At 32.5% G+C, this 15,952-nt stretch overlaps 3 protein-coding genes across 6 annotated transcripts; 2 read left to right on the forward strand and 1 right to left on the reverse strand.

Annotated features, from left to right (window-relative positions):
* Positions 1-2,023: 2,023 nt before the first annotated feature.
* Positions 2,024-2,907, reverse strand: LOC100810515 (uncharacterized). Of its 2 annotated transcripts, none has more exons than XM_003518569.5 (2): positions 2,376-2,907; positions 2,024-2,214 (listed from the first exon to the last, which is right to left on the reverse strand). In XM_003518569.5, exons 1-2 carry the CDS (start codon positions 2,736-2,738, stop codon positions 2,035-2,037), a joined length of 543 nt encoding a protein of 180 aa, XP_003518617.2. In that variant the 5' UTR covers positions 2,739-2,907; the 3' UTR covers positions 2,024-2,034. The 2 variants fall into 2 exon arrangements, with proteins under 2 accessions (XP_003518617.2, XP_014621347.1); XM_014765861.3 differs by having other exon boundaries at positions 2,024-2,256; positions 2,376-2,888.
* A 592-nt stretch (positions 2,908-3,499) lies between these two features.
* Positions 3,500-8,373, forward strand: LOC100817125 (two-component response regulator ORR21). Of its 2 annotated transcripts, none has more exons than XM_003519954.5 (6): positions 3,500-3,844; positions 4,752-4,904; positions 4,986-5,378; positions 5,561-5,637; positions 5,813-6,973; positions 7,798-8,373. In XM_003519954.5, exons 1-5 carry the CDS (start codon positions 3,727-3,729, stop codon positions 6,971-6,973), a joined length of 1,902 nt encoding a protein of 633 aa, XP_003520002.1. In that variant the 5' UTR covers positions 3,500-3,726; the 3' UTR covers positions 7,798-8,373. The 2 variants fall into 2 exon arrangements, with proteins under 2 accessions (XP_003520002.1, XP_040867547.1); XM_041011613.1 differs by lacking the exon at positions 3,500-3,844 and adding an exon at positions 4,014-4,267.
* A 1,392-nt stretch (positions 8,374-9,765) lies between these two features.
* On the forward strand, positions 9,766-15,359 carry LOC100811048 (phosphatidylinositol transfer protein CSR1). 2 transcript variants are annotated; one of them, XM_003518570.3, is made up of 6 exons: positions 9,766-10,082; positions 10,394-10,649; positions 12,800-12,836; positions 13,724-13,841; positions 14,055-14,165; positions 15,067-15,359. In XM_003518570.3, exons 1-6 carry the CDS (start codon positions 10,011-10,013, stop codon positions 15,214-15,216), a joined length of 744 nt encoding a protein of 247 aa, XP_003518618.1. In that variant the 5' UTR covers positions 9,766-10,010; the 3' UTR covers positions 15,217-15,359. The 2 variants fall into 2 exon arrangements, with proteins under 2 accessions (XP_003518618.1, XP_014621358.1); XM_014765872.3 differs by lacking the exon at positions 14,055-14,165.
* The last annotated feature ends 593 nt before the right edge of the window (positions 15,360-15,952 follow it).

The raw sequence follows: 15,952 nt of genomic DNA on the forward strand, positions 1-15,952 counted from the left end.
ACCTAAAATTCAAAAAAATAAAATAATATATAACATACTAACATGGTGTACTTTTATGTGATCTTATATTTTTTGTGATATAATACATTCTGTTATTTGGTAATGAGTTTCTAATTTTTTTATTATACTAATTAAGTTTATGTTTATTCAGTTATAGACGTCATCAAGTTATGGCATGACATGTAATTGTATTATTTGTTAAATAGTTTTATCTAAATCATTGGTTTAAAAGTATGATATTACATACAAAGAGAACCAAAAACACGCAATTGCAAGTTAGCACAAGGTAAAATGAATAAAACATAAATTAAATAAAAAAATATATGAAAATTTTAAGTCTAAAAAGTATTCAATGTGTAAATTGTTAGATATGTGAGTGGCAGCGATTTATAAATTCATGCAGTCACTGTGAGATTGAAAAGTTAGCACAAGGTAAAATGAATAAAAATAGAAATTAAATAACATGCATGCTGTGAAACCCATCCACAGTGATATTGAAAAGTTTCATGGCAGTCACTGTGTGTTAATAAAGATGGGAGTGGTAGTGATTGATAAATTCATGCAGTATGGATCTGGAAAGAAGTTGAGGCTACCTATGTCTGTAATTCCCAAATTCAAAGTGTTTGTGAAAGCGGTGAATTCTCATTGTTTCATTGCAGTGGAACTCTGCAACAATACAAATTTATGGTAGCATTAATTCCAACAAAACACAATAGTGATTTCTTAGGTAAAAGATTTATTACATGATCTCATCTTTATTTCAAATTTTGCAAATTCTAGGCGTGAATAACTGACCATGAAATTAAATCCTCACTTTATATTATGAAAGAGAACAGCCAATCAGATGTTTATGCTAGTAAATTTGAAAATTATCAGGCTTGAACCAGTGATGTCAGAATAGCTGATATCTTATTTATCCTAAGGAATACACACTCCTATCAGAAAAATGAAGGATATACTCATCATAAAGATATTTAATTTGGTGGAAGGACTGAAATATAAAAGTGAACATAAATTCATTTGTATGCCCCAATTCAGATATAATCTGTGTTCTGAACAGTTCATGGAGTCATGAGATAATTAACCTATGAATCAGAGTTGCTAAAACAAAAATTACAACGTGAAAGTGGTTATTTGAGTATTGACGGAAATATTAAAAAGTAACTTGTCTTTTACTAATATCTTAATCTGGTTACTTTTATGCACAACTTATTGGAATCAAACTCAATGAATAGGGAACTACTGTAGGATTGAACATGTAAAAATGCATTCTGCTTTCCGATCTTGAGTATGGTTATTCGTAATGTTACACCTACAGGTACAGATTCACACACTGCTAAGAGCCCATTTGTGAACCAATGCAACACATATTGCTCCTCTTCCTCCTCCTTTTACTGACCAGTACAATTCAAATATTGTGAAGTACCATAACTAGCTTAACTTTTTACCAACTTGAATGCGTCTATGATGAAATCCTTGAAGGGTCGTCAAAATCAAAAGCCATCACTATGCTTTGATACTGTCATAGTGAGAATTAGGCCGAGGCCACTCCATCAGGGATAAACATTTATGTTTTCTTTTTTATTTTAAGGCTGCTGGCAAATATTATTCGAAGTATATATGAGGATTTATTTTGACATTGAAATGTTTTCATGAGTCACATGTTCTCACTTGTGTCGTTCATTATTAGTTCTTTGATTGAAATTTCACCAAAGGATCTAGACATACTTTTGAATATAATTTTTTTTTGGAGTGAAATTGATGTACAGATGGCCCATAGTTAGGGATAAAGTGAAAATCATTATGAAAAATTAAATTAAGAATTTTTTATTATAAACACACCACTTTATTTTTTTTATTTTTTCATTCTCAGATGCTTACATAAAAAATAAAGAAGATAATTTTTTTTATTCCAAACAAAAACAAAATTAAAAGAGTGACATTTTTTTAATTAAAAATGAAAATAAAAATAAAAACAAAAACAAACAATTTTTTTTGTTTGAAAAAAAAATTGAGAACAAAATAGAATGCTCCTTAATTAGAGAGGAGATTTGTCTTGAATTCTTCCCATGTTACACCCTTTTGTAGATACTCAATATTGGCAGGGTTAAAAGGTCCTTTGATTCTATCTATGGACACTATCACTGCCCTAGCTGGAAGAATGCTTCTTGTTGGGTCAGGGGAGGTACTGTAGCTCAAGCATGAAGAGAACCCCTGAAAAGTGTTGCAATCAAATTTCTGTTGGGAGACATCTTTCTATAGAATAATTCAACAAATTAACAATCAGCAAAACAATTATTAGCACATTGGGGACCAACCAAGACTCTAATTAAATCAATTATTTTATTAGCATATAATATGTGAAACAAACTTACCTTGAAGATAAGCACATCAACTTCCTCCTGGTCCACAAGTGCATGCACAAGGAGTACTTCTCCTTTTGCTGATTGACTATAAGACTCCAACTTGGCAATCTCCTCATTGTGCCCATACTCTTCATCACTATCTTTATCATCCCCATCATCTTGGTATCTAATTTGCCTCCTTGCTGAACACAAAAGCCTTGTACCTCTTTGGTTGCTCAAATTCACATAGTTAAAGTCACAACACAAGATTGAATTGTGAGTGGAAATATTATTCATTAGAGAAGATGGTAATGGTATATGCTGCATAGGTGATGGCATCATCATTGTCCATGATTTGGCCACACTTTTCATGGGATGTGTGGTATGGTACATATTTGCATAGTATGGTGGCTCTTGTATTTGTCAAATTACCTTGTTTGCTCTAACAACCAAAAGCACTTGGAGATGTCGTGAAGATAAGGGTGGGAATTGGTGTGTTGGCAATTGTAGAAAGAAAGCCTTATCGGACCTCTAGAGGTTGAGAAATTACCTTTTTGGGCTCAGAAACAAGCTAGTTTGAGAACACTCCTATATTAGCTGGGTCGATGGGACCGTTTATGCATGTTGTGTCATGTGTGTATTGGATGCCAACGGGAGATTGGAGGTTATGTAAATGTTTTTTTATTTATAAAAAAATAACATAGCAAGGTTTTTCTTTCATGCATTAACAATATAAAATATTGAATTAAAATTATGTTAATTATAATTTTTTAAGTAGTTATTATATTATATATAAAAATCTATATATTATAACTAATTAAATTCATAAAATAAACCACTTCAACTCATTTGAGGTACAATATTTTTGATTGATTTTTATTTAATTATAAACTTTCTTCTCCGATCTCCGATAATACTATTAGATTGGGTCTTCCCTCAAATAATAAGAAAAAAAAAAAAGAATTAATTTGTTAACCTGGACCTCATTAGACAAGACACCTTAACATGGAGGGAGACATAACTGCACTAGACACTTGTGTTGTGTACTAATAAAACTACTTTTACGACACAATATAAAGTGACGTCGGCAAGTGTCTTAAAATAGCATTTAATATTAATTAAACAAAAAGAATCACATAGCATTTAATCATTTTAATGTTTAATTTGATTGGCGTGATGTATTTATTTATTAAATTAAATATCTTTCCCACCATTACGATTTCATCTTTTCTTCAACCCCTCCAAATCTTCCTTCTGATTCACTCCCTCACTCCTTCTCCTCTAGGGTTCTGTTTTTGTTTCGATTCTTCGTCCATGCACACTCTCCCACATTGTGTTGCGCTTCTCCGACTCTGAATTTTCGCCAAAACGACGTCGTTTCATGGCTCCCTGTGCGGCTGCGGCGGAGTTTCCGGTGGGTCTCCGGGTTCTTGTGGTCGACGACGACGCCACCACGTTGAAGATTATCGAGCAAATGTCCATTCGCTGCCGTTACCGCGGTTAGTTACTTTTTTTTCCAACTCGTATACGAAAGTCACTTTGAGAAAATAATCACTTTTTTTTTCTAGTTCACTGGCTTACCACTTTTGAAAAATAATCCGTTTTTTTTTTCTGAAAAAATAATACTTTGACTTTGTTTTAGGGGAACTGAGCTTAATGTCACTTAAACGATGACAATTTTGGTTTTGTTAGGGTCATGACTCATGAGTGACCATGCACCAGTCTTTCGGGATTTACCTAGTTTGACTTTGATTTGTACAATGCAAAATAGTTATCGTTTTAAGTTAGCCCTTTAAATATTCTGCTTAGAGTTTTATGTATTTCATTTCTAAATCGTTTAATAGATTTGTACCTATGGAAAGAAGGATGTCCTAGGAAGATTTGCATGATATTCTTGCTTTCACAGTTGTTATGGCAAAAGGGTTTGTGCCTTTTATACTTCCCCTTTCTAGTTTCTATAAGGCTCGACCTGTTGTTATATAGTTTTTTCGGTGAACAGTTGACGGCAATTTTGCCTTTCTGTGAATCCCCACTGTTTGAGACTCTGATGAAGATAATTGTAAACAAACCGGCGGATAGGATTTGTGATTTTTTCTTTGAATTTTTGGTGTTCTTATTTAGTGCGTTCAGCTATGTGTAATGAATGTGAAAAGGGTTTGGTTTTTTTGCATGTCTTAAGGAGCTGAACAAAGTTTTATTTGAATCTAATGGAGAATATTTATGTTTGTAGTCTATTAACTATGACCTGAAATTTCTATTAAAAATAATGTCCTGAAAATTTGGAAATGATTTCAATAGATATTGTAGATCTAGTAAATGTATGACATGGGTTGCTTCTGATTTGCAACTCATCTTAATTTGAACAATGTTTTGCTTCTTAATTCTTATTATGCTTTTATCTTCCAGTTACCACATGCACTGAGGCTACTGTGGCTTTGAATCTTCTGCGGGAAAGGAAAGGTTGTTTTGATGTGGTGCTGAGTGATGTTCATATGCCAGACATGGATGGCTATAAACTCCTTGAACATGTTGGGCTGGAAATGGACCTTCCCGTAATTAGTAAGTGTTGTTTCTCTTGTCCCTAGAATTACAAGTGTGTTAATAATGCTTAACTTTTGATATATGTTCTGCATGGTGCAGTGATGTCTGGTGATAGTACTACAAGTGCTGTCATGAAGGGAATCAGGCATGGGGCTTGTGATTATTTGATTAAGCCTGTACGTGAGGAAGAACTAAGGAATATATGGCAGCATGTTGTTCGGAAATTCTGGAATGACAATAAAGAACTGGATAATTCTGGCAGCATGGAGGACAGTGATCGAAATAAATGGGGGAATGATGACGCTGAATATACTTCTTCTGTTGCTGATGCAGCAGAAGTAGTTAAAGCACCAAAAAAGAGGAGCAGTTTAAAAGAAGAAGATATTGAATTGGAGAGTGATGATCCAGCTACATCTAAGAAGCCCCGTGTAGTGTGGTCAGTAGAACTGCATCAACAATTTGTCAGTGCTGTGAATCAACTTGGGCTTGACAGTATGAATCTCCTACAATATCTTTCTTTCTATTGCTTTTATTTTTTTATTCTGTAACTAGACTTCATTGGATTACAATAAGCATAAAACATACATAACCTTACAAGTATAATCTTTTCATTTTGAGTATTTAAGCGTTTGTTGCAATTTAGCTTACATGTTTTTCTTATTCTTGTATTTCAGAGGCTGTGCCAAAGAGAATACTTGAATTGATGAATGTCCCTGGTTTGACAAGAGAAAATGTTGCAAGTCATTTGCAGGTTTGTTTTTAGTTCAAAATGTGAAGTGATACTTTACCATTTTCCCTCAGAATTTACATCTTTTAATTTACAAAAGTTGGATACACAGCTGATCTCCTCAGTTAAACTGTATTTATGTTCTTCCAGTTTCCTTTCTACTTTTTAAAAGGACGTGTAATGTTGTAATCATTTGCAGAAATTTAGACTTTACTTGAAGCGATTAAGTGGAGTGGCACAGCAACAGAATGGGATGCTAAATGCAATTCCAGGGACTATAGAATCCAAGCTGGGTGCTACTGGAAGATTTGACATACAAGCTTTGGCTGCTGCTGGCCATGTTCCCCCTGAAACACTTGCAGCCCTTCATGCTGAGCTCTTAGGTCACCCGGCAACTCACATGATGTCTACAGTGGACCAGACTACCCTACTGCAAGCATCGATACAGGGGCTAAAACATTCCCATGCTGAACATGCTGTGGCGTATGGTCAGCCTCTTGTAAAGTGTCATTCCAACATTGGCAAGAATTTCTCTCCATCTATCTTAACTGTAAATGATACGTCATCAGGATATGGTACATGGCCATCATCTAATAATACAATTGGTTTAGTGAGACCCAATAGTAGTGTTGAAAGGGTGGGTATTCAGAATAACAACATGCTGATGGATATATTAGAGCACCAACAAAGCCAGCAGCACCAGCAAAAGCAACAGCTGCAGCAGCAGTCACTGATACATGATCAAAGTTGTTCAATCAATGTTCAACCATCTTGCATGGTGGTTCCCTCTCAATCCTCTGACACTTTCCAGGCAGTAAATAGTCCTGCTTCTGTCAACCAGGATTTCAGTTTTGCCAGGAATGCCATTATTGATTATAGTCTATTGTCACAAAAATCAAAGAATTCATTTAGTGCATCTCAATTTCCTGGTGGGGACACAAAAGCTCGAGGTGTTCTCTATGGGTATTCTACACCCTCCACTTGTTCAACAAGCTCCAGCAATGGCAATAGACAACAGCTTCAAAACTCCACTTTAACATTTGGTGCTGCAAGACCTTTGCCTAGTCTTTTGCCCATGTCTGACAGAAAAGATCCCTATGGTTTTAAATCAGGTGATTTACTTGATCAAGTATGCTTTAGGAATCTTGGGTTTGTTGGCAAAGGTACCTGCATTCCGAGTAGGTTTGTAGAAAATGAAATTGAGTCATCTGTAAGTGATTTTAGTCAAATGAAAGTCAATGTAGATAGCAGTGGCAACACACGGAATCAGGAGCCAAATTTTATAAATATTCCAAAAGTGAGCCACCCTATCATAGAAAGATATCCATCTCGTGATCATTCACGTGTGTTCACTGAATAGGTAAGTTGATGACTAATTCTTTGAGTGTTATGTTTTATAACATTGTGAATATTAGTTTAACTACATGGCTAGTGATTTGAACATTATATATTATTAGAGCTTATTATAAGTATAATGAAGATTATATCTATCTTAAATTCTTAATAAATTTCTTCTTTAATAAATATTGAAGAATTATTTAGCTATTTTTCCAACCATTGTATATGTTATTTCTCTGCATAAGTTGTCTACTCTTTAATAATCTAAACATCTAAATTAGTGTTCCTGTCAATTAGTGTTTTATCCGTATTTTTTGGTGCCTGGATACATGCATTTGTATTGTCTTCGATATTTTCCATACATAGATATATAATAAATAACTACTGCAGAATAAAATGAGTTCGAAGTTTAATAAAACCATGATTAGGATGTTTGGCAAGTACCATACTTATTTTTCTTCCAAAATATGCTAATAATTAAATACCAACTGGGAGTGTTCCTCAAAAAAAAAAGGTTAGGAGTTGAAGATATTGTACCAACCTGCAAGCTTTGGGCTCTCACAAGTTAATTATTATAATTTCTCACTCTTTCTTTCTTCTTTTGATGTTCCTTGTTTATCTTCATCTGCATTTTGCATAAAATTTAATAGAGGAAGGAAAAAAGAAAAAGTTGAATGGGCTTGCTCCTTTTCTCCTCCTCCCTTGTGCTTCTGATTATTTTGTTTGCATTGGTCATTGTTATACCTCGATTCTGTAATTCCCTGCTATAAGTTCATATATTTTAATTTATATTTGTCCTTGTTATATTTACGTTGGTTGTGAATGCCTGAATCTTGTTTGCAACAGGTTCAAATATTTGTTGAGAAGGCCTTTCTATACAGGTACAGAGTCAGTAGTAGTAGTAATCCTTTAGAGTCTGTCTTCATTGGGCTCTACAATGCACCAAAGAATCGATGGGAAGGCCTTTCCATAAAGGTACAGATTGTTTCCTCGCTTCATTCTCTTGGACAGTAACTGTAGTTAGTTTTTGTCTTCATGGAGCTCTACAAGACCTGTGTATAGAGCCCCATGAAAACTGACTCTGTAGTCTGCATTACTTCTAAAAACTGAAGAGGAAACAATGTGTAAAATTATGAAAGACCTTCTCACCAATTATTTGGTGCATTGTAGTGCCCAAGGAAGACTGACTCTGTATAAAGGATTAGTATCTATAGGTGTTCGTTTGCTCGTTAGTAGCTGCACATGTATCTAGGGATGTTCTATAATCTATAAACTAGTTTGTAGGGAAGTAAAATCTTCTGCTAACTTCTACTGTTTGAATTGATGGCTTGTTGCCATCAAAATTTTATCTAGGGATTCTTTGTTTGTAATGTTAAACACTTGGTAGTTATCCATTATGAAAGTTGTCCAAGTTGTATGGTGTCTAATCGTACTTTTGTATGTCGTATTAACTGCTTATAGCTGTTAGTTGAGACTTGAGACTCGTCATATTTAGGGACAATTACAATGTTTACCCTTATTTGTTTCCCTTAGAAAGTTCCATTGTATTTTCCATTCTTTATATTTGTGGTCAAAGTATTTTCATTTCCAATTCACCAATTTGAGTGTGTTGGCCCCATTATTGAAAATTATAAATTTTGATGGATCTACTTCTCATTCAATGATTGTCTCTCCTAATTAATTTTGTAGTTCTTGATAAATTTCAACCAATGATAAAATGTGTTAAGAGAATGTGTTGCTAACAGTCTTCAATCAATAAACAAGAGCAAACATAATCACCGGACGAGAGAAATTATGCACTGCTTGTAGTCACTGCTGCATGCTTCCACTTTCACCGGTGCACAGCACAGCATTGTTGTTTGTTGTCTCTTATCACCTATAACTATAGACACTCTGTTCACACTTAACTGGGGTTAGAGGTTGTTGAAGGATGAATAGTTCAGCAGCACCAGGTAGAAAAAGATTATAAAGAAGGCACAATAACTTAGAAAATGACATTGCATTTGAGAAAAATAACCCCAGTTGTATATCCAAAAAAAGAAAAATAACCCCAGTTGATGCCCAAATCGTGTCGAATCATCGTATTCATATCATAACAGTACACAAGCTGTGTTTAGATACCCTTAATATCACCTTAATGAAGTTAATTGTGCAATTACTCTTATACCCTTAATGTGACCCTGCAATTGAATTGGCATTTTCAATTCATCCAATTCTACTCCATTTCCCAATGTTCAATGTAAAATCTCATTTCTTCGTAAAATAAATAAAAAGAATTTTATTTAAAAATTAAGTTTTTAGAAATTAAATAAATGAGAGAAAAAAATGTTAATTAAAATAAGGGTTTCGTAATACTAAAAAATAAATAAAGTAAGATGATGTTTTAGAAAATAAAGAGATGTTTTAATTGGTTATTTATTTAATAAAATAGTAAAATAAAGTTTATTTTTATAAAATAAAATAAATAATAAACTCAGAGTATTTTAATAAAATTAGTTTTGACTATTGAATTTAAATATTTAAATAAGATTTTAAATTTAAATAAAATAATTATTATAAAAATTAATAAATTTAACATCCATCCGAATGCCATAATTAAAAAAAAAATTATAAACCGTTCTAATTAAATTATGGTGCAAATTATATGATGGGCTAAAACGATAGTTTTTTCTAGTCTTTAACTTATTTTCTATCTTCCAAGAGTAAGAGTTATACATGGTATAAAATAGTTTGAGGAAGTCATTTAATGATAAAATTCTTCTCAACCACCTAAAAAATCTATTTTGTTAACAAAGAAAAAGACAAATGTGGAGGTTGTGAGCCTTAAAGCAAGTAATAACCAAAATCAACGAGGCGTGTCCCAAGCTTCCTTACTGTTGCTTCCGTTTTGTCAACGGAATTAACTCATTCTTCTCTTCCTCTACCATCCACCACTCACTCACTTTCTTCAACATTTATGTTCATACCACTCTGAAAACCAAAACCGGGTCACTTCCAAGTTCTTCTCCTTTCCTCTGTTCTCAGTTTGGTCCAACTCCATCAAATTTTTCTTCACCCAAATGGATCAAGGAAGAGATTCTGCACTTACCCAGATGAGGAAATCCGTTGAGAAGCTTGGTTCTTCTGCAGAGGTAACCCAATCTGTTATTTTCTTATGTAATCTACTAATACGAACATGTGTTCCAAGTTCTATTATTATCTTATGATAAAATGTCATAGGTTCCTCCATTTTTGGCAAAAATTACTTTTAATTTTTATAAAATAATGATTTTAATTCTTGTATTTTTTAGTGAATTTCTTCCAATTTTTTTGGAACTTACTATAAGTTTTTTTATAGGTTCCTCAATTTTAAAAATGATAAAGTATAGAAGCCAAAATAATTTGGACTTTATATTTTATTATTATTATTGAGGAGGGGTTTTAATTTATGTATGTTTTGTAGGGGTATGGGGACCCTACGTTGATGAGGTTTTTGATAGCTCGATCGATGGAGGTGGATAAAGCAGCAAAGATGTTTCTGCAGTGGAAGAAGTGGAGGTCTGCCATGGTGCCAAATGGATTCATTTCAGAATCTGAAATTCCGGATGAATTGGAAGCAAGGAAGATCTTCTTGCAGGGGTTGTCTCAGGATAAATTCCCTGTCATGATTGTTCAAACCAACAGACATTTTGCTTCCAAGGATCAGATTCAATTCAAGAGTAATTGCCTCCTTTAAACTCTACTTAAATTGCAATTTTAAATTTATAGCATAATTGCTTTTGAAGTTAGAGGTGTGTCCTAACTGCAATGAATGAATGAACTCATCTAAACTTTTGTATAAAAAGAAATTGTGTTTCTGATTTCTTGTGATGATAAAAAAAAATAAACAATTTTTTTAAGGATTAAAAACGGTTGTCATCTCATTTACAAATAATAAAAACGTTTTTAATTCAGGATTTTATTAGCATTGATCTTTGTAATTGATTTACAACATTTAAAAGTAATAAACCTATATTGAAAATAAGTATTCACTATATAAAAAATATAAAATATAAGAACTATATATTTTTTTGGTGAAAAATAAAAGAATTCAATTAAAATATTCTGACAGTGTAAATTGTCATTCAAACATAAATGCTAGGTATAATAATTATTTTGTAAGTTATATGTAGAGTCTTTTTTAATTGCTAAAGTCTAACTAAAATTCCGAAGTTAATGTCTTTTGTTATTTGGATGTGGAGAGTTTGATGACAGTACACTCAGTTCAAAGATGGCATTTTCATTTAATTTGTCTCAGTGGCTAATGAGACCGCTAGGCGAATATTCCACAAGAGAAAAGCTACTCAATTAATTAATGTGACCAATTGGTTTCACTTGGTTCTCGTTCTTTGACCTTTTCTTTTCACGCAAGAAATTAATTAAACTACATTATTGGTCCCTCAAAATCCAATTTTTTTGGATATGCCTCTTAGATCAAGGTTATTTTAATGCTTTGCTTAGGGTTACCCCCTGTATGATCCACTTCTCGTGCCGGGGCCTCTGTTTGTCTTCTTCTCGCACGATCAAGTCATTATTAAATTTAATAATTAGAAGATTTTAGTTGGGATTTCTAGTGGAGTTCATGGGTATATACAAGCCCTAAAATATATATATATATATATATATATATATATATATATATATATATATATATATATATATATATATGGTTATTATTATTATTATAATAATAACTAGAGGTATGCACTTTAAGAGCAGTGTCCTTGTTTTTTGTTGAAATATGAAAAAGGGAATAATATTTTTTAGTCATTATACATTTGCTTAAACTTGGTTTTGATGCCTATACTTGGTGAATTTAGTTCTCTATTAAAAATATGTTCCATCAATCTTTTTTAAAATGTAAATTTAATCTCTTTTTATGTTTAAGTTTAACATCTAGGGGCACTTTTTGATTTCCACAAAGTTAGAGTAGAAACTAAATTCACATATTTTCTAAAATTGAATAACTAAATTCGTCAATTTAAAAATACAGGAATCAAATCAAGTTTTACTGAAAATACATCCAGCTATTTGCATTAGAAATGTGGTATTGTGGTTGAAGATTAATATAAAGTCGTGGAATGAATTAATTAGACATCTGGTTGTGGTGGTATAAACCAAACGTTCTACTTAAAATCTTCATATATTGAACCTAGTCCAATTGTCTCCTAATATTAATCTGTCTCTTGCTTTCAAATTATACGATTCGTGAAATACGTCACTTTACATTTTTGCCCTCAATTAAGACACGCCTTTAAATTGTTAGTTGGTATATATGTCTTTATCCAATGTGCATATGGTTAAAGATAGATAAGCTGGGAATATACAAGTTGATGTATGAATTAAGCCCTGAATAAAGGTTCAGTTTTAAATCCGGTGTCACTATTGACTATGAAATTGTGAATATAGAAAAATTATTCAATATAGACATGAAGCTAGGAATTTGCATATGACAAGGTCACTTAAATTGTTGGCCCTTGCCATAATAGAAATGTAAACAAAGAAACCATGATGATGACTCTTGAGAGGGTGTAGACCTTCAAACATTGCCTAAAATAAATAAATAAAAAATCAGGTAAATGAAAAAGAAGAGGAAGCCGAGTCATATTGAATACATAACTTAGATCATACTAGATTTTTCTTTTCAATTCTTCCTTTTTATTTTCCCATAAGTCCATATCTGATTATTAGTAGTATTAATTTATTGATTCTTAATTGGTTTTGATTTGGTTTTGGCACTGAACATGTGTAGCTCAATAAAATTATTTCACTAATTCCTTTTAATTTTGCCAGTTTAGCTGACTATACTCTGTTTTGTTTATTGATTCAGAATTTGTTGTATATCTACTGGACAAGACAATTGCAAGGTAATATAATTTTACCTATTGCCTATGCATCTGTTTTACTTAATGAGATTGATATTTTATCTCTACTTTCCATAACCTAAGGCTAAATTGAGTTCCCAAACTCGTGCTTTTAACCCTATTTGGTGTGCCACTCATAGTTTGATCTTTCTCACTTTCCAATCCTCGCTGTGGTTTGTTCCATCATCATATACCAATCTTTACATTTTTTCAATTTATTTTGTTTAACAGAAACAGCTTTGGATAGGCAGATATATTCACCGAAGTCTGTTTTAGGTGTTGAAACACATTAAAATAACTTAGTTTTATATTGTGCATGCAATTATGAATGTCTCATTGAGTAAAATAAGAAACTTAATGTAGTACTCACGAATTATGAGGTTCTCCCACTTAATAGACTAGTCTTTCGGGTTGCATTTCCTTGTGTTTAAGTCATAAAAATTGGTACTTTTGCTAAGAGTTAGTACCTATGCTAGCTTAAGGAAGTTGAAGGGAGTGGCCATGGCTACCCATAGGCTGGATTAAAGAAGTCGCTATGAACATCGGTTCTTGAAGGAAGTGACAATGTGATGAGTCCAACATTGAATAAAATAAAATAAAAAAACTTAATGTAATAATTAAGTCATGAGGCTCTATAAGATGGTTATGATATAATGGAACAAACCAGAGGGCAATCTGCCTCATTCAAAATGAAGATTGCACACTGAAATTTCACTTTGGGAAAGCAGGTGTGTACTTGTTTTGTCACAATAAAGCCAGTTCATTTTAACATCCTAACAACAATAAGGGTTTTATTATCAAATAGTAATTTTTCATTTGTGTTCTGTCTTCTATTCTCTTTATCTTATAAAATTTCAGAGAATAACATTTTAATCGTTTTTTATCTTCAGTGCTTTCAAAGGAAGGGAGATAGGAACTGAAAAGTTGATTGGAATTATTGATCTGCAGAATATTTCATATAAAAATATTGATGCACGTGGGTTAATCACAGGTTTTCAATTTTTACAGGTAACTTTCCTTGTGTTTTTCCTTGATACTTCCATGCATATCACAAATGCCAATATATAAAATCATACTTCCACTTTATTGAATTTTTGGTCAAAATCCATCTTCATAACATGTATGAATTAGCATCAATTTAGTGTGGCATTTATCAACATTTATTGGAAAAGTAAATAGAGCATATATTTAACTTTTTGACGGTTATTGGTTGAACTTCAGGCTTACTACCCAGAACGTTTAGCAAAATGCTATATGTTACACATGCCATGGTTTTTTGTGAGTGTTTGGAAACTAGTTTCTCGCTTCCTAGAGAAGGCTACATTAGAAAAGGTACATAGTAACTATCTTAAGTTGAAATTTTATGCTTGTGCACAGTTGTAATTAATTGGCTATATGCACCACATCTTCTATAATCTCCATGTCTTTAGTCTCATTAGATTGTCAACAATAGATAGAGTGATTATAGTTACTCCTTTTCATAACTTACCGAGCAAGAAAGCTAGATGTTTTCTTGTCCCCATTTTATAAACTTCCTCCTATGAATAGCCATGAAGAAAGGCATTCTTAACATCGTGTCGATCCAAAAAGGCCAATGATGATAAGCTTCCAAAGAGATGAATAGGTGAACTCAGATAATGCAGCCATTAGAGGTTTCGGACTACACGACATAAGTGTGAGCATAGTCCTTGGAAACCACTCAAAGCCTTGAGACAAAAGCAAGGTCCCTTTCTAGGTCCTTTACAATAATCATAAATAGCGGGTTCCCCCGAACAGAAACATAATTCTGTTGCTTTCATTTTTTTTGTGGATCCACATTTGTGAGGTCAGTCACTATACCTGATGCTGGTAACTTCTCCTAGGAGGAAACAAAAATTTTCCCTGATCCTTGTTAGTCATCTGCAATTGAATGGTTCAGAATTATAGTCTATTCATCACAAAAAAGTAATCATTTCATCAGCTTCAGACCATCATTATAGTCTATTTCTCCTAGGGTTTTGTATGTTGGTTTATACTTTGAGTAATTATTTTCTTATAATATGATTTTAAAGCATATTAATTTATAAGCTACATTAGTCAACCTTTTATTCATATGAAGAGAAATACTTTCTGGCTTCATAGCTTAAAAGTTTGTTTGACCACTTGGAAAATATTTAAAACCTATCAATTCCCCATTTTTAAGGCCCCAAATGAAACATGTTTAACTTTGATGAGGTTTGGATGGTGGATGCAGATTGTAATTGTATCCAATGAGGATGAGACAAGGGAGTTTGTAAGAGAGGTTGGTGAAGAAGTTCTCCCAGAAATGTATGGTGGAAGAGCTAAGCTTGAAGCTATCCAAGATGTTGAATTGCCACCCCTAGAAAACGGAACAACAAACTGATTAATATGATTGCGCATACAGTCATTGAGGAGTCTTGTAGGGGGCATCTGATGCTTAAAGTCTAACCCTGTCATCTATTAGAACTTCCTTTCCCAGAAACATGTTTAATAAAAGCTAATCTTGTCAAAATAATAATTTCATAATTCATCTCTTATCCATTCAATTTTACAGCCTTGTTTTATTAACATGCTTAGTTAACTTTTATTTTAAGAGAAAAAAGATTATATAGTTACACTATAAAAAGTTTTACACTTAAAGTACATGACCATTAAACTCTTATTTTATTCAAATTTCATATTAACTTTCAAATACTGGTCTTAAAATGTTTTCATAAGGTTGGTTTTTCTAATTATAATGGTAATATTTTAAATCTTGCAAACATCATACACCTTTTATAATATTTATTAGATTATTTATTTTATTTTAATAATTTCAATATATTACAAGTAAAATGTATTCTTAATAAATAGAATCTAAAATAGTTTTATTGATCAACTGCATAATGTGCAGGTCTTTAAGTCAATTCTAGTTTTACATATAAGAAAAAAAACGTGGACTACTATATTGGTCTCGAATATAAGTGACACTTAATATTTGGTCTATGGAATTTGTGTTGAATATGCATTTTTTTATTTGGTCTATGAGAATTGATTTGCGCTCGCTGTAAAAGGTGAGTATTAATTTTTGACTGTATAAACCGCAAAAAAATTCTTAATACAGTTTAATCACTCTAGTC

Source organism: Glycine max, chromosome 2 (genome assembly GCF_000004515.6).
Source record: "Glycine max cultivar Williams 82 chromosome 2, Glycine_max_v4.0, whole genome shotgun sequence".
NCBI classification, from domain to species: domain Eukaryota; kingdom Viridiplantae; phylum Streptophyta; class Magnoliopsida; order Fabales; family Fabaceae; genus Glycine; species Glycine max.